General features: G+C 42.4%; 1 protein-coding gene across 1 annotated transcript in view; it reads left to right on the top strand.

Annotated features, from left to right (window-relative positions):
• Nucleotides 1–18,280, top strand: part of DNAH5 (dynein axonemal heavy chain 5) — a 166,767-nt gene extending 148,487 nt beyond the window's left edge. Inside the window, exons 73-79 of the mRNA XM_077933359.1 lie at nucleotides 433–638; nucleotides 2,449–2,652; nucleotides 4,438–4,653; nucleotides 5,694–5,906; nucleotides 8,020–8,172; nucleotides 10,066–10,297; nucleotides 16,044–18,280. Coding sequence (XP_077789485.1) covers nucleotides 433–638; nucleotides 2,449–2,652; nucleotides 4,438–4,653; nucleotides 5,694–5,906; nucleotides 8,020–8,172; nucleotides 10,066–10,297; nucleotides 16,044–16,195 — 1,376 coding nt within the window. The 3' untranslated portion in view covers nucleotides 16,196–18,280. The remainder of the gene's footprint in view (nucleotides 1–432; nucleotides 639–2,448; nucleotides 2,653–4,437; nucleotides 4,654–5,693; nucleotides 5,907–8,019; nucleotides 8,173–10,065; nucleotides 10,298–16,043) is intronic.
• The last annotated feature ends 640 nt before the right edge of the window (nucleotides 18,281–18,920 follow it).

Consider the following 18,920-nt stretch of genomic DNA (forward strand, 5'->3'; position numbering starts at 1 on the left):
CTGGCTCCCGGCCTCTAGAGTGAGATGAGCGCACAACCCTAGAGTCTGTCAAGACTGGCCCGTATGGGCAGGGGTACCTTTACCTTTACAAGGCACTATAAAAACTAAAGTTCCTAATTTATCTCAGTAATGCTGAGCAAATTATCACCCATCTGCTACTATGAAAGGTGTACCTAGTTAACATTTTTGTAAGCTTACCACATGCCATTTTTGCATCAAATTGCCATTCAACTCCCACAATACAACCTTCTCCTTTATGTGCGTGGCAGCTAAGATCCACACATTTGACAAAGTGGGTTTGAGTTCATTATTCCATAATAAACGTGTTCATCTTTAAGGTTGCACATGACTCTTCATGGTATGTTGCTGTATGAGACTAACATCGCCACTCCTCTGGTGTACGGATATTATCTAGAAGTGTCTTTGTAACAGGTGTGAGTCAGGATCTGTTGGATATCAGCAACATGGTTCAGTGGAAACCAATGCTGTATGCTGTAGCCTTCCTACACTCCACGGTCCAGGAAAGGAGGAAATTTGGACCTCTGGGATGGAACATTCCTTACGAGTTCAACCAAGCTGATTTCAATGCCACAGTACAGTTTGTTCAGAACCATTTGGATGATATGGACATCAAAAAGGTACTTGGCTCTGCAGTTTAGCAACTTAGGTGGTATTTGAAATGCAGTGGTACCTCGGGTTACATACGCTTCAGGTTACATACGCTTCAGGTTACAGACTCCGCTAACCCAGAAATAGTACCTCAGGTTAAGAACTTTGCTTCAGGATGGGAACAGAAATTGTGCTCTGGCGGCACTGCGGCAGCGGGAGGCCCCATTAGCTAAAGTGGTGCTTCAGGTTAAGAACAGTTTCAGGTTAAGAACGGACCTCCGGGACGAATTAAGTACTTAACCCGAGGTACCACTGTAGTGTGGACAATCAAATTGTTGTTTCAGCAAATGTATTCTTCCTTGTACGTCCGTGTATAAGTTGATCAGTGGTGACCTATGGCACGTGGGCCTAACTAGGGCTGTCACACCTGTGGAGGCCAATCACAGCCACATTTATATCTGCCTCGTGTCATATAAACATCGGGTGCATGTGGTTGCAAAGGAAGAATTGGGAGAGAATGTGCACCCAGTGGTCAAAATCTAGCACCTTTTGAATTTGGTGCATTTACCATCACCTTTAAAACTTAGATTAAAGGCCCATTAACTTTGATGTGCAGAGTGGAGACTTCAACACTCTCTGCATTGTTGCCGTCTATGCTGCTGCCTAACTTATTTATTATTATTATTTATTGAATTTATATACCGCTCTATACTGGGAGGTCTCGGGGCGGTTCACAAAATAAAATCAAAATATAAAATCACAAAACACATAATCAAAATAGAAACAACAACCCAATAACCCCCCCCCCAAAAAAACCCCACATTTTAAAAGTACTTAAGAACCTCACAACATTTAAAGTAAGACAATTAACAAACTTGGGGAAGAGCCACTCATCAGAAAGACTATGATCCCAGAAATATCTGCAGCAATATTTATTGGCAACCAAACTGGCCTGGTGCCTTCCTGATACAGAGACAAAAATAGCTTTGAAATAAGAGTGGGAGGGGGAAAAATAGCTTTGGTTGGTTTTTTTAAAAAGATATTTATTGAAGTTTCCAAAAAATTATATAAAATAAAAAACATTAGTACAAACAAAACACAAACAACAAGAAGTATAATTTCAATCCCTTATTTTCTTATAACTTACTTTCCTGACCTCCTCATACCTCCCCTTTCTGCATTCCAATTTCTAATTATTTAGTTCAGCAAATCCCTCCCATAGTTTCTATTTAATTTTTAACCTTTCTTTTCTTAATTACATAATCATTACAGCTGGAAACCACTTAATTTCTAAACCAACATCATTCTAACATTCATTAATTTTGCAATGTTTCCTAAGATAGTCCTTAAATTTCTTCCAATCTTCTTCCGCCGTCTCTCTTCCCTGGTTTCGGATTCTGCAGGTCATTTCTGCCAGTCCCATATAGTCTATCACCTTCATCTGCCATTCTTCCACGGTGGGTAGATCTTCTGTCTTCCAATACTTTGCAATGAGTATTCTTGCTGCTGTTGTAGCATACATAAAGAATGTTCTATCCTTCTTTGACACCAATTGGCCGACCATACCCATGAGAAATAGCTTTGGTTGTTGAGCAGCTGTAATACTAGAGTTTCATCTCCCACAAAATGATGGAGATCAGATTATGTAGGGTGAAGAAGCAGGTCTTGATGGGTCGGGAGATGGATTGGGGAAGTGATCTGACTGCAATGGTTCGAGTTTGACTCTCAGAAGTCTCGGAATTTTCAAAATCAGCATATTTATATCCATCAATACACACACACATTTTTAGTGTCCTGCTGCATGAAATCATGCCGCACCCTTTTTTGTTTTTCTTTCAGGGTGTGTCTTGGAATACTGTTCGTTACATGATAGGGGAGATTCAGTATGGTGGCCGAGTTACGGATGACTACGACAAAAGGCTGCTCAACACGTTTGCTAAAGTGTGGTTCAGCGAAAACATGTTTGGCCAGGACTTCTCCTTCTACAAAGGTTACAGCATACCCAAGTGTGCAGCGCTGGACCAGTATCTTCAGTATATACAGGTTTGTATAGTTAGCAGCGACTTCTCAGAAGGAAAACCTAAGAGAGGATCTGTCGGAATTTGTTTTCTCTCCTTTGTGAGGCCACTCTACTGCTTTACTTGCTCTTTAATTTAGTTTCCCATAGGCAAATTCTGTTTCCCGTAGGTGGGAAAGCTGAGGACATACACAAGGGTGTCTCAAATATAAAGGACTCTATGCCTAGATGTAGAGATGGGTGGGATTTGTTATTAGTGGACAGATACAAATTTGTACTGCTGATCAGGAAGTCACCAATTTGAATCTTGCCTGTGTCATGATTCACTATGTGGGATGCGGGTGGCGCTGTGGTCTAAACCACTGAGCCTCTTGGGCTTGCCGATCAGAAGGTCGGTGGTTCGAATCCCCATGATGGGGTGAGCTCTGTCCTAGCTTCTGCCAACCTAGCAGTTCAAAAGCACACCAGTGCAAGTAGATAAATAGGTACCGCTGCGGTGGGGAGGTAAATGGCAATTCTGTGCGCTCTGGTTTCCGTCTCGGTGTCCTGTTGCACCATAAGCGCATTAGTCATGCTGGCCACATGACCCGGAAAGCTGTCTGTGGACAAACGCCAGCTCCCTCAGCCTGAAAGTGAGATGAGCGCCGCAACCCCATAGTTGTCTTTGACTAAGGTTACCAGACGTCCCTGTTTCCCGGGGATAGTCCCTGGATTTACAAATCAGTCCCCTTACAAAATCCATTGAAGTTGAAAATTGTCCCCGGATCCATTGAAAAAAAATCTGGTAACCAAAGATGACTGGACTTAACCATCCAGGGGTTCTTTACTATGTGGTCTTAGGCAAGCTACTCTCTCATCCTCACCCCCCCTTCTGTAGTAGGGGTGAGGAGGGGATAAACTGACATACTTTGTAGGATTGCTATAAGGATTACAAATAAATAGTGCGAGTAGGGCCTTTTGAACGTTTGAAAGTGTTATACAGATGTTAAGTACTATTATTATTATTATTCTCCTGCTTCACTCAAGGGTTTCTTGAAAGTGTTTATGGAAGGCACTATTAGCTGAATTGCTGCATTCTGTTGTGGCCCAAGCCATGTAAGAGACCAATTCAAAAGTTCATGTGTTTAGTGGATACTTCAGTGCTATTTTTCTAGAAAAAGAGATGCCAGAACTCACCATGAACGCCTCTCTTGTTCTCTTAAAATGGCAATGGCGCCCACCAGAGAGGTGCTGGAACTGAGGTCTGGCAAGTTCCGGCTGAAAAAAACCCCTGGTTATGTGCATAGCAGTGTCATGGCTTTTAAACTGCATCTATTTGAATTATTCTTTTGTACTCCAATATACTATTTCCCTGACCTTTTCAAAATGTAATGTAAAGGCTTTTATCAGTAAGATATGAACACGGTGATACCTAGCCTATTTTTCACTCTATAAGACGCAGCAGACCATAAGACTCACCTAGTTTTTGGAGGAGGAAAACAAGAAAAGAAATATTCTGAATCCCAGAAGCCAGAACAGCAAGAGGGATCCTTGCGCTGCCTGTATTCGCTCCATAAGACACACACACATTTCCCCTTACTTTTTAGGAGGGAAAAAGTACGTCTTATAGAGAGAAAAATACGGTAATTTTTTTATTTGTTTTTTCTTCAAAGATGACATTCCTCTTCTAACTGAAAGCAAAGGGGGGAAAATCTGGTTCATATTGAAAACCTATTCTACACACACACACACACACACACACTGGCCACCTATCTTTGTAAAGCTTGCATTTCTTGATCTTCTGGACTTTACCTTTATATTTACCCACCTAGGGTTTGCCTGCTTACGATACGCCAGAAGTCTTTGGGTTGCACCCCAATGCTGACATTACTTACCAGAGCAAACTTGCAAAAGATGTGTTGGACACCATCCTCAGCATCCAACCCAAAGACAGCTCCAGCGGAGGAGGTGAGACCAGAGAGGCTGTGGTTGCTCGATTGGCTGATGATATGGTGGAGAAACTTCCTCCCGACTACATTCCATTTGAGGTAGGTGTCTAAAATCAGCTGGGTTTGCTTTCTCTGCAGACTTGCCCAATTGAAAGAAAGCCTTTCTATTCTGGGTTTGGGTTATTTTACATTAAAAAATCCAGCTGCTGATATGGTCTAAGAGAAAATTATATATTGATGGTATCTAACACCGAGTAAATTGGCAAAAATGTATAAATCTCAATCAAATACGTGTTGGTAATGTAAAGGGAAAGAAGGTTCTTTTTATCATATGTGGTGGTCTTATAGTAAGGTTAAAGCTTACTGGGAAATGATACATAATGAAATGAAAAGGATGTTCAAAATAACCTTTGTAAAAAAACAGCCAGAAGCTTTTCTTTGGGGAGTTATAGTGACAGAACTACCTAAACTGTATAGAAACTTATTCATGTATGCTACTAATGTTACTAAGAATGTTACTTGCTCAAAAATGGAAAGAAGCAGAAGTCCCAGCAAAGGAAGAATGGACAGAAAACTTATGGAATATGCAGAAGTGGCGAAACTTACTGGAAGAATAAAAAATCAGGATAACATTTTTTTATATATATATAAAAGAATGGAAATGGAATATTGAATATTTACACATAAATTGTAAGCAGATAAGAACATTGGCAGGATTATTGTAATAACCTGCAGCTTCATAAGAGTATATATTTAAAGAAGACGAATAAATGAGCAAATTAAGTTAATTTGGATATGCAGAAGATATTAAAAATAAATTGAAGGACCCGCAGAAAGAGAGGGAAGGAAGTCAAGCTTTGAAATGTATAAATTATAAAACCAGTGAAATGTATAAACTTGAAAAGTATAGATATGTTTTTTTTAAATAAAATAAATCCAGCTGCTGAGGAATGAGTTGTAGCTGCAAAATGTGTCAGGTTCAAAGAGGGGATGGAAATGTGGTTCATGTGCCCAGCCTAAAGTACTATCCTGGTTGCCTTCTCCTGCCTCCCCTTCTACTCAATTAAAACTTATCTAAGTTAGTACAGAAGCTGTTTACAACTCCTGGCAGCTTGCTGTATTCTGTGTTCTCATGTCAGGTAAAGGAAAGGCTGCAGCAAATGGGCCCATTCCAGCCTATGAACATCTTCCTGCGACAGGAGATCGATAGAATGCAGAGGATTATTGCTCTGGTGCGGAACACTCTGACAGACCTCAAACTTGCCATTGATGGGACCATCATCATGAGCGAGAACCTCAGAGATGCTTTGGATTGTATGTACGATGCAAGGATTCCTGAACGCTGGAGGAAGGTTGGTGGTACTATTTCCTTCACTGGGGGAAAAAAAATGTGTTAGATCATCAATCTTCTGCACTAAATATGCTGTATTTAGTCATCATGTGCATGCACATACTTCTGAAATGGACTCTTTATGACTGGAAGCTACTATTTTGCCCTACCTGAATGGCATGGTTGTACAGTGGTATCTCGGGTTACAGATGCTTCAGGTTACAGACTCCACTAACCCAGAAATAGTAGCTCAGGTTAAGAACTTTGCTTCAGGATGAGAACAGAAAATGTGCGGCAGCAGTGGGAGGCCCCATTAGCTAAAGTGGTACCTCAGGTTAAGAACAGTTTCGGGTAAGAACGGACTTCCAGAACGAATTAAGTTCTTAACCCGAGGTACCACTGCATCTTATGCAGTGCTGGATTTACCTATTAGCTAAACAAGCTATAGCTCAGGGCCCCACTTTCTTAAAGGAAAAAAAAACTGGATGTACATTTCCAAAATATAAGATAATAAAATAAAATAAAACCTACATATAGCAACAGTGTTTTGTGTTGTGCAGGCTCCTATGGTGTAAGCAATGGGCCCCGTCTGCTAGCCTGCTCCCTAAAATATCACTTCTTCTTAATTGTATTTCAGTACAACAATTACTTTGATAAAATACATATTTTGTTATGTGCAAATGGCTTTAGATACCTATTAGGTCCATAAATTGCCATATAGCACACATCCAACACAAAAAACAGCGGCAATTTGTTGTTGACAAAGGGCAGCTTGACATATAAAGGGCCCCATTACCTTCAGTAGCTATGGGCCTCATCAAACCTAAATCCGTCCCTGATCTTATGCCACTCTGGTAACGTTTGAATCCTAGATCACATGGGAGGGATCGTAAAATGTGATTTCCCCCTCCCCCACATTGTTCCTGTCAGATCAATTCAGTGTCTGTAGAGTCTACAGCAGGAAGGTAAAACCTGAAGTTGCTAGACTATATCTTCCAATTGGCCAAGTTGACTGGAGCTAATGGCGTTCAACAATATCTGAAGAGTTACATGTTCCCAATCCCTGGTCTACAACGATTTTTTAAAATGCACTTAACACATGGACAGCACAATCTTATAAATCCACTTGGGCCTAATTCTCAAAGAGGTGGTAAATCTTTTTCTGGACTGTACAGCTTTAGACTACAGGTAAGATCTCACATGATTTAATGTTCCTCCATACAGGGAGAAGGATCCAAACCTAGCTGTCCTTCCTGACAGCTTGTTTTCTATGTAGTTACACAAAACAAATGAAATATCGTAAAAATCCCTGAAACGAGAAGTAATCGACTAGAAATATTATCTTATAGAATTAAACTAAGTAACAAAAATCAAAAAGTTTAAGGAAAAAATTAGAAAAACCTAGAATTGAACAAAGCCTTAACGGGATGCCGGCTACAAACCTCGTTTCACTGAACTATTCCGTTTCCTCAGAAGGAAATAGAGAAATCATAAACCTTAAATGATTTTAAACAAACTCAAGAACAGGGGTGAAACGCTCCCCTGAGTTTACAAAAAAAGGTTTGAAAACCTAAATGGCAAGTTTTAGACACAGCCCTATTTAAAGAAAGCCAAGCAGTAGTAATAAGGAGTTGAGGACTCGGCTGTGAAAACTCTAGTATTGCCTTTCCGAAAAGGTTTAAAAAACCCTACATAGCACAAATTTAAAGAAAGGAATACAAGATAAGCTGTTTTAGATTTTAGACAAACTCAAGAACAGGTCTGAAACGCTCCTTTGGTCTAGATGTGACTGCTGATGTTAAAGACATTTCAAGTTTGAAGTGGTACAACCCTGACACAACTTCTGCTCTTGATGATCTGGTCTGCGAAGTTGTGTTGCAAAAGGAATGGGGGACCTGTGAGCCTCCAGTTATTGAGGGACTACAACTCCCATTGTCCCTTAACATAAGTTGTATGAGGTAGGACTGATGCAAGCTGTAATCAGACAATATTTGGAGGGTCACAGGTTACTTATCCCCATGTTTGTTACAGGATTGGTTAGAACTAGGCCTTGGAATCTAAATTCTAGGATCATCTTTTGGGACATGGCTGTGACCTTTACATAATCAAAACATTGCTTTGTCTCCCTTTCCTAGGCATCTTGGGCTTCCAGCACTCTTGGATTTTGGTTTACTGAACTTCTTGAACGGAATCGGCAGTTTCACTGTTGGATTTTTGAAGGGCGACCAAACTGCTTTTGGATGACAGGGTTTTTCAACCCGCAAGGATTTTTAACTGCAATGAGACAGGTTATAGAAAGCGTTTAAAATATCTTCTGTGTGTGTGTGTGTGTGTGTGTGTGTGTGTGTGCATTTTTCATGTTCATGTTTTTCATACCATCTGAAATGGATAGTAACAGAAATAATATCTGTTCATATGGAAAGAATTGCTTTTGCCTCCTAAAAGCATATGGTATCCCCCCAAGGAATTATGGGAAGTGTGGCTATACCCCACATTACGGATGGATCTGTCAATATCAGTTCTCTGTTTCTCATGCATCCATTCTTTAAATCAGTTCTGCACAGTTTGCAGCAAATTGCGATTTGGTTTTTTTTAAAAGATCGGTATGAAAATTCTTCAGCTCTTTAACATAAAAATTTCTCACAAACATATATTTGTATGCAGTTTTGACTAATGTACACATTTTTGCAAACAATGTATCCTAATATAATGGCTGCTTACCTCTCTCCACGGTGAGCGGCGGTTGTGGTCCGCCGCATCGCCACCTTTCCCCGTGAAGCCTTGCCATTTTTCCAGCAGTTGTTGCCGTCCCTCCACAATTCAAATTGCCTTATCCGTGGCAGCCTGGGGGGTGGGGTTTGAGGGAGCGGACCTGAGGAACTCAGTTTTCCCTCAGGTCCACTCCCTGGGCATAAAAGTAGGCTGAAGCTGCCCACAGCAATGCAGTCGGCAAGGAGAGAGGCACTCCATTCTGTTGTGACTGTTATTCCAGTAACTGTCATTTTTAGCTGCATTCTGCTTCTGTCTGTGTGTTTGTGAGAGAAGGAGAAGGACTGCTGAGAGAGGCTTCTCAGGATACTGCTGAGGACAGTGTTGTGAAACAAGACAGTGAAACAGACAGAGGAAGATCCCTAAATGTTAATAGGGAGAAACCTGTGCAGGATCTCTCTGTAAGGAACAAAGAGAGTGTTGCTGAGATGAAAGTAAAGAATCTTTCAAAAGAAACTGTAAGACCCCAGTGAGGTAAAACTCTGGTGTAAGTCTTAACACAGTTTTGTTTATAAGTCTTAAGTAAGAAGACTTCAGTCTACAATTCAAGTGAGAATATACCCATGCTGAAGTAAGCACGAGATTGCAAATATATATTTTTTCAGTTAGATGTTTATGAAAGTAAAGTCATTTTGAATACAAAGAGCCTGGACATTATTATAGTCTTTACAAAGATGCTATCAATCAACTAGAAGAGTTATTTAGCTTCCCGGCTGTAAGCTACTCTGCTACTTTGCATATCATCAAAATTTATTTATATAATATATGCATAGCACTTTGTAGATTGCTGGACTACAGCTTCCATCATCCCTAGCCATGCACCGTGCTGGCAGTGGCTGATGGGAGAAGCAGCCCAACACCATCTGAAGAACCACAGGTATTCCCTTCTCGTTCTTTCGAGGTTGCATCAGCCTGTGATTTCCACAGGGACATGGGCGCTTCTGTTTACGTGATGATTAAGTAATTAAAAGTCTACTTTGTGAAACTGGATTAACTCTTGGTCCCTCCAGGAAATACTGAAATTAGCTCGCTTTTTACTTCTGGGTTCTGTTAACTGCCTTTTCTGGATCAGACTTGACATGCCTTGCTGGTGAGTTGCAGGGCAATGAAACTGATAATCGGGTGTCAGTGTCCCTCTGAGCCTGTCAAGTTTCCCTCAGCTTGTAAGGCAGATAGAAATTTAATGAAATGTTTGAGTGTCTGTAAGGAATGTTGATGTGCAATGTGGGGAAAATGATTTATTAGGAGACGAACACCTTGACTAAGCCTCAGAGGGAAAAGAGAGGAATGTGTGAGCTACGGTAAATGGGACTTCACCTGGCCCTATTGATTGGTCTGAAGTTATGTAATGCCTTTGCCTGTTGAAATCCATGGTCTCCATCTTTCAGCTGCTGCTGTGCTGCTTTTTACAGGAAATTACCCGAGCGAACAAGGGATGGGCACTTGACAGCGTAGTTCTGTGCAATGAGGTCACCAAGTGGATGAAGGATGACATCACAGCTCCTCCCTCTGAGGGCGTCTATGTCTATGGCCTCTATTTAGAAGGAGCAGGATGGGACAAAAGGAACATGAAACTAATAGAATCAAAGCCCAAGGTCCTCTTCGAACTGATGCCAGTGATAAGGATATATGCAGAAAACAACAGTGAGTATTAAGTCAATACTGGTACATCAGAATATGGAAACCTTTAAATTTGTGGCAGTGTCTGCCCATTATCTCATGGCCGACAGATTTCATGGCATGGCTGAGCTGTCAATCAAATGATAGTGAGTTATGATGTCTTCCTCCAAGAACCAGTTTAGATGCTTCCTCTCCTGAATGCAGGCAGCTGAAAAGTCTTCTCTGAGGTGCTGACTTACTAAGAAGTAGCCCTTACTACATATAGTATTGCCAAATGGTGTGTGAACTCTTTGCACCAGTATATCCCAGGCATCAGTAGTGCTAGCATGCATGCTTTATGGCCTCGCTCACAAGGGAACTAGGACACTGCTAAGAAGGGTGAGAGAATGGATTAATAATGCAACATCTTGCTCACGTTCAAGACCTGACCTGGGTCTGTATACAATGAGCCAAGATCAGAACAGCAGTCAGAAGGGCTTACAGTGGTGCCTCGGGTTAAGTACTTAATTAGTTCCGGAGGTCTGTTCTTAACCTGAAACTGTTCTTAACCTGAAGCACCACTTTAGCTAATGGGGCCTCCTGCTGCCCCGCCGCCGGAGCACAATTTCTGTTCTCATCCTGAAGCAAAGTTCTTAACCTAGGTTAGCGGAGTCTGTAACCTGAAGCGTATGTAACCTGAAGCGTATGTAACCTGAGGTACCACTAGGATCAAGCAGAAGAACCCTCTGCAGGGTTCTGTGAGCATCCCTAAGTTGTTGTGGGTTCAGAGCTAGTTATTCCTTCAAGATCGCCTTCCTTCCCGTGAACATAGGTCTGCTACAATAAGAAAGCACATGTACTAAAAATTAAAATGGTAAGTCTCCCCTACAAACAGGGAAAAGTGTGAGTGTGTGTGTAGCCTCTAGGTGCACATAAATGTATCTATCGAGCTCATAATTACATTTGAAATATCTTCTTCAGGGGCACTTGCAAGCACAAGCAATTGGAGTCGTTGGCCTTCATTTTTTTTTTTTTTTTGCAAAAGATTCTGCAAAACCCACATCTTTTGTTCCAGATGGATTAATTATCATAATTGCCACCATCTGGTTCTGTGTTTATAATTAGTAATGCAGAAAAGGAACCCCTCTCCATTCATGAGCCTGGAGCCCGTGCATATAGCCAAACCTCCTGCTGGGTCTTCTATTGCACTCACACGCTAAGGTCACTCGGTTATTTGTTTCATCCTGCCAAGAGGTAAGGATGACTTCACCACATGTTAGGAACAAAATGCAGGGTAATTGGTCATCTTGGTTTGTACAGCAGGGGAAAAGGTTGTTCTTAAACCATTGTTTCAGTACCTTGGCCATGAATTCAAAAGGAGAGTCCACTGTAGAGGAGGAAACTAACGTCATACTCATTGAAACGATGGTCTTGCATACCACTATCCTAATCTGTGTATCTGTCTGTCTATGGATCTATCTATGCAAATTGTGTGGATTAGAGAACAATAGTGTTGTTGTCTCGTTGCCGAGCAACAGTGTGCAGAGCTCAGTGGAGTGGGAGACCAGCTGACCAGAAGGGTCTCTGAGATGGCAGAGTCAGCATACAAAGTCAGGTCCAGTCCTAGGGTCAGGTGAACAGCAATCCACGTGGGCGGATGGTCTAGGGGTCAGGGAATCTGATGATCAAGGATCAAGATGAGCAGGAAGCAGCAAGTTAGGACCGGGAACTACAAGTGTTTCCAGAATCTGACTGCTGCTGGAAGCTCTGCTTAAGAAGGCTGAAGCCAGCTGGTTCTCATCAGCACCTTCTCTGTGTACTTGAAGACTGATCAGCTGAAGGTAGAGCCACTCTGCCTTCTTCCCCATTCAGGCTGTCGTTCAGCAGGTGAAACTGACTCCTGGCCCATAACGCTCTGTCGTTGTGGAATATACTATTGTGCACTGGTTGTGGATGCAACACTGCTTAGCCCTTCTGAATTCTATGGACCTAAGCATTTACAAGGGACGCGGGTGGCGCTGTGGGTTAAACCACAGAGCCTAGGACTTGCCGATCAGAAGGTCGGCGGTTCAAATCCCCGTGATGGTGTGAGCTCCCGTTGCTCGGTCCCTGCTCCTGCCAACCAAGCACTTCGAAAGCACATCAAAGTGCAAGTAGATAAATAAGTACCGCTCTGGCGGGAAGGTAAACGGCATTTCCGTGCGCTGCTCTGGTTCGCCAGAAGCGGCTTAGTCATGCTGGCCACATGACCCGGAAGCTGTACGCCGGCTCCCTCAGCCAATAAAGCAAGATGAGGGCCGCAACCCCAGAGTCGGTCACGACTGTACCTAACGCTCCGGGGTGCCCTTACAGCATTCCCAGCATTTACAACTGGGAATAAGATTGGACTATATGTTAGTGTGCCCTACTTTGTTTTTCCTGGAAGCCCTAGATCTTTCAACCAGAGCCAGGCGCTAAAGGCAAATAGATAGAATAAAAGAACAGGGTGTTTTTGACCTTGTCAGCCTTCCTAAAAAATATCCTACTCCAGGCTTCCCCAAATTTTCTTTGCTTCAGCACATTTGTTTCAGGGGAGACAGCCACGTTCTTTGTTGCTGCCATTTTTAAACAACTGAGAATCAGAAAGTCTTGTCAGTCTCCCAGAGATCTGCCAGCAGACCCTGATCTATGTTCTGCCCACCAGCCCTGGTGTATTTATTTGTAAGTATATTTCCCCTGAATCCTGCATGTCCATTTTCCGGATTAAGACCAAGCGCAGATGGCAGAAGAAGTTTGCTTGGTGTGAGCAGAAGAACAGAAAGACCCTTGGTCTCAGTAGGCCAACAGAAGTGCCTCACGCTCCCTTCTCCTTTTGCCAACTGCAGGGGTGGGCTTGGTTGCCAAGACACTCTGGGCTGGAAGGAAAGGGGCCAAGTGATGCTTGGTCCAAGAAGGCCGATGCTCCTTTCCCCCTCTGCCAGATGCTGGGTGGCTTTCCTGGCAACCGCTTGAAGTGTATTGGCCAATAAACAGGAAGTAGCTAATAAGCATGGATTTATGCATTGACTTTTGGGAGGCCAGATCAGCTTTAGAAGCCATAATGGCACCCAGGGATCGGAAGTGAAGAGTAAAAAAACCTGTTAGTGTGCTAAAAGAAAATCCAAAATATCAGAAAAGGAATGGGAACCATTATGCAGTCTTTCATGGTTTAATTTAAATGATTATTATTATTATTATTTTAAAAGAAGGAATGTCAATCTGCTTCAAATCAACTTTTCACTCTTGCAAGAATATATACTGGGGAGCCTACAAGTTGTAACCAGGTCGGCTGGAGCTAGTCTTGACAGCTAAATGTACGGAATTTGGATCTGCTTCAGCAAGCAAGTCAAAAGATTGAAAGAGCAACTTTAGAAGTGAAGAGAAGGACCTCTGGGGTTCATGTAGGAAGGAAGCAGCTGTCAAAATGGATTGTGGGTTGGAGAGATGGACACCCAATGCCCAGGCTGCTTGGCGTTGTAGAATTCAGCCTGTGCTCCTTGCCTGGAAACAGTCAGTTTGGTTTGAGAAATAAAACCAAACATGAAAGAAATATAAAAGCTGTGAAGGGTACAGTCTTGTGGGCTATTTTCCTACTTTTTCTTTTTAGTGCAGTCAGCTAAGGCTGTTTGCTTAACTGAGATTATTAGAGGTAAGCAAGCCTCTCAGGTATGAGTTGCAGCTATGTGAGGGGCTTGAATATTGCAAGACTCTTGTGGGGTCCCTCTCAGAAGCAGGAAGTGGGGTTTGCCCCCACAACAATCAAGTTTCCAAGTGCGGCATTTTATATTTTCCTCATCAGAGTGAATAGCAGTCACTTGGGGGGGGCGGGAGTTAATATGTGTACCTGGCAACATTGCTGACATATTGATAAATCTGACCATGTCAGGATAAGATTGAGCCCCTGGATCTTATAAATTCTGGTTCCTTCCAGACTCTTCCTATTTTTGAGTGGGGGTCAATTCAATACCGGTAAATTTTGGTTGTGCAGTTGTAGTTGCTTGCACAACAATCCTGCTTCTCCCCAAAATTTGATTTTTTGGAGTAAGGAAGGTCAAGGGGAAATGCACTGGGATGCAGTGACATCTAATCTCCCCACAAACAAATCAGAACAAATGCTCATTAAATAGTCAACATTGTCTAATCCCCTTGCAAACAAATCAGTATGGATGTGCAGTAAAGAGGCCATCTGGAAGCAAAGCAAACCTTTCCCTAAAGAGTTTGGTCACTGTCATTGTTTCTAACTTCCTTAGTGCTCAAAATTGCAGTCAGAGACCAACAACCTGATCCAATGTAGAATTGAACGTGGGTGGCACTGTGGTGTAAACCACTGAGCCTTGGGCTTGCCAATCGGAAGGTTGGCGGTTCGAATCCCCGCAACAGGGTGAGATCTCATTGTTCGGTCCCTGCTCCTGCCAACCTAGCAGTTTGAAAGCATGGCAAAGTGCAAGTAGATAAATAGGTACCGCTCCGGTGGGAAGGTAAACGGTGTTTCCGTGCGCTGCTCTGGTTCGCCAGAAGTGGCTTAGTTATGCTGGCCACATGACCCGGAAGCTGTACGCCGGCTCCCTCGGCCAGTAAAGCGAGATGAGCGCCGCAACCCCAGAGTCGTTTGTGACTGGACTTAACTATCAGGGGTCCTTTACCTTGACCTTTTAAGCCCACTGAAATGAGATAACTCTGCATCAGATGAGTCTGAATGTTACCTATTGGTTATAGGAAGGCTCTTCAGGACTGCAGAGAGGAGCATTTAACTACAGTTTGGAGTTCTGCTATAGACTTAAATTTAACTATTTGCTAGAAATTCCTTGGTTTGCAGTTTTAAAAGCAGTACTTTTAAAAGAGTTTTGCCGCTGTATGTTTCTGGAGAGGAATTTCATGCCATATTGGAAGAGATCTGCATCGAAACTGCAACACTTTCATTTTACACTGCTGTCTGTAACGTGCCTAGACACCATTTGCTTACAGTAGCTAGATAAAAGAAGGTGCCCATTGTGGCTTCTCAAAAGCAGTGTTGATGCCAACTCTCTTCAGACAATGTACGTGAGGTGAGGTGTGGGAATAAGCGTGCTGGCTCTGACCTTCAATTTGTGGAGGGCTTTAAATATAGGGATGGTGATGTGCTATAGAAGGGGTGTAGGGACATGAGTGGCACTGTGGTCTAAACCACTAAGTCTCTTGGGCTTGCCAATCAGAAGGTCGGCGGTTCAAATCCCTGTGACGGGGTGAGCTCCCGTTGCTCTGTCCCAGCTCCTGCCAACCTAGCAGTTCGAAAGCACACCAGCGCAAGTAGATAAATAGGTACCGCTGTGGCGGGAAGGTAAATGGTGTTTCCGTGCACTCTGGTTTCCGTCACAGTGTTCCGTTGCACTGAAAGCTGTTTAGTCATGCTGGCCACATGACCCAGAAAGCTGTATGTGGACAAATGTTGGCCGATAAAGTGAGATGAGCGCCGCAACCCCAGAGTCGGCCACGACTGGACCTAATGGTCAGGGGTCCCTTTACCTTTATAGAAGGGGTGGAGTTTGCAAATTTCCCTCTGCCCCCCCTGGTATGATTGTATTCCTGTAAGGGGAAAGAACAAGGAATTGATGTTAAATCTTGACACACCCAAGCCCAACGTTCTTGTTGCTGCATTTCCGGGGCAATTTTCTCTTTAAATTGGAAGTTCCAGATAGGACACCGATTTTAATTTCATATGGGTTTTTTCCTATAAGATGTTTGCTCTGTTCATAGCCCTATGACAATGAAGTGTTTTCTTCCTTCATCTCCCTAGCCTTGAGAGATCCACGCTTGTACTCCTGCCCAATCTACAAAAAACCAGTTCGGACAGATCTGAATTATATCGCCGCAGTGGACCTCCGGACTACCCAACCTCCTGAGCATTGGATATTGCGTGGAGTTGCCCTTCTGTGTGATGTCAAGTAATGTTAAGAGAACACCTGCATGTTCTTAAAGTGTTGCCCCCCCACCCACCCAAGGTTTTTAGAACAGCCTTTTTTCTTCACATTCTTCATTTGAACATCCACATCACAAGGAAATAGCTAGGTGGCTGGTCACAGGGTTGCTTGTTGCTTTTAAAATATCAATTATATCAAGAGTATTGCTCTATTCTTCTACTTTGACTTTCTTTCAAAGGTTAACAGGCTTTATCAAATTTCCCAGAACTAGAAAGCTCGCTGAATACATGCTCTCATTTATCTCTGAGGGACTTTTTGTGTGTGTCACTGAAGTGTGCTTGTAAACATCAAGTTAAGTGACTAAGTATATACGCAGAGCAAGCTACCTGTCACTGTGACCCTCTAGTGTGATAAATAAATGGCAATTTCTATAGAGAGAGAAAAAATGGAGTGCCACTTTCCACATAAAATGTACCCCCCATACACACAGCAGTTTAAACTAAACTGTTGGCATTGTCAAGGCTGGTTTGCGATGTTTCTTCATCTAACCCAGGTTTGGGAGTCCTTTCTTGAAATTCAATGGGCTGCAATTCAGAAAGAGCTGCAGCCCTGTTGAAATCAATCAGGAGTTAAGTTATGCACAAACAGCCTCTGGATTATACCCACTCTCCCTGACATAATTATAGGGAATGGAGTCCTTAAGCAAAGTTCTGGATTGTTGTACCAGAATTACTGAAGGCCACAAAATGGGGAAGGGGGACGCTACCACCATCTCTTTCTGTGTCATTTTATTTTCGTATCTTCACTCTTCATCATTCCTATCCTGCTCTCCTTTTCAAACCTTTCTCACTACTAGTGTAGTTAACATTTCATGTTTGGAGTCAGCTGAAGAGAAATGTAAATCATGCCAAGCAATTTGACTCTGTCACACTTCATGTCAAATCCTATTTCTCAGTTGTAAGCTACTGGGTGAGAGTGTCTAGAATTTGTTTCAAAGAGGCCTGGCTCAGTCTCAATGAAAGAAAAGTCCAAATCCCAAATGTGTTCTGATTATATTTTAAAACTTCCATGTATGTAAGCAGCCTGCGGATAGCATGAAACCCATTAAAATTAATGTACAGTGTTTTTGTTCATAGGCATCAAAATTCAAAACTTTTTTTATATGCTTCTTGTCTGTGGTTTTCCCATCTCATTGCAGAATCAAATATTTGATAACCCTGAACTTTTTTTAAAAAAAATCCAAGTGGCTAGCCCTCAATTTTTCAGTGGTTCAGTATATGAGTTGCATGCATTACTTTCTAGGTTCAACCCCCAACACTTCCATGTAGAAATAGCCTTGGACTCCCTTGGGAGATTGGGGACTCTCCTTCCTTGGCGGTTTTTAAGCAGAGGTTGGCTGGTCATCTGCCATGGATGCTTTAGCTGAGATTCCTGCATTGCAGGTGGTTGGACTAGATGACCCTTGGGGTCCATTCGAGCCCTGTGATTCTGTGACTACGAAGTGCCTCTGCCTTAAACCTTTGAGGGTTTAAGACCAGTTGATAGATAATATTGGTCAGACAGACCAGTGGTCTGACTTACTGTACTTTTCGCTCTATAAGACACACCAGACCATAAGACGCACCTAGTTTTTGGAGGAGGAAAACAAGAAAAAAAATATTCTGAATCCCAGAAGCCAGAACAGCAAGAGGGATTGCTGTGCAGCAAAAGCAGTGATCCCTCTAGCTGTTCTGGCTTCTGGGATAGCTGCGCAGCCTGCATTCGCTCCATAAGACGCACACACATTTCCCCTTACTTTTTGGGAGGGAAAAAGTGTGTCTTATAGAGTGAAAAATACGGTAATATATAAGGCACCTTACATATGCAAGGTAAAGCTCTGAAATGCATGGATATTGTTCAAAGGTCCAGAAGCCAAACTGAGACAAGGCACTGCTAGTACATGACATTTCACTGCCCTCCAGACTTCGTTCTCCCATAGCAACTGTTCAGTGATCTTCTTAATCCAAATACCTATATAAAAAATCCTAGTCTTCCCTCTCTTGCTTTAGCTGTTCCCCTATATGCAAATTCTTTCATGATTTGAACCTTTGAAACGGAATAAATATTGCAAAACGCTTTGTGGAAATGTGCCTAATTGATTCAGAGTGAGATGCTGTGTTATCTTGGCATAGAGCTTAACCTTCCTGTGGGTGAAGGGTGGAGAATTATTGGTTCTTTTGTATTGATTAGTGATCTTTAAAGACATTGACAATGGAGAGCAGCATAAGTTAGTCACCCTTTGTACATGGATTCACTTGACACAGGACTCTGCTGGCAAAAGAAATTCTGAATGAGGACTGAAATTGAGACAGATATAGCATAGTGCATTCATCATTGTAAGGGGTGCTGCAGTGGTTAGCGGATATTTTCGCATCCAGAAAATATTTGCAGGTAGTAGATAACTAGCCCCCATAGGATGCAAATGACTTGCACATATCACAGGAGAACATCAAGCGCTAGAGCGACCAAACAGAGGAAACACTGTTTTTTATATGAACACAAATACACAATCATGAATTTGTAGGAATCTAACATTTCCATTTATGATTATGCGCAAAAGAGAAGTCTTTACTTTTACAAAAAATGAACGCTGAAATCTGTTTTCGAACCACTGATTGTAATTGGTGTGTTGATAAGTGATTGACATTGCAGAATGCCATTTGTGCGCTTGTGGAAAGCATTTAAATACAAAGTCAAATTTATTTATATTGGAA

This window comes from Podarcis muralis, chromosome 8 (genome assembly GCF_964188315.1).
Source record: "Podarcis muralis chromosome 8, rPodMur119.hap1.1, whole genome shotgun sequence".
In the NCBI taxonomy this organism is placed as follows: Eukaryota; Metazoa; Chordata; class Lepidosauria; order Squamata; family Lacertidae; genus Podarcis; species Podarcis muralis.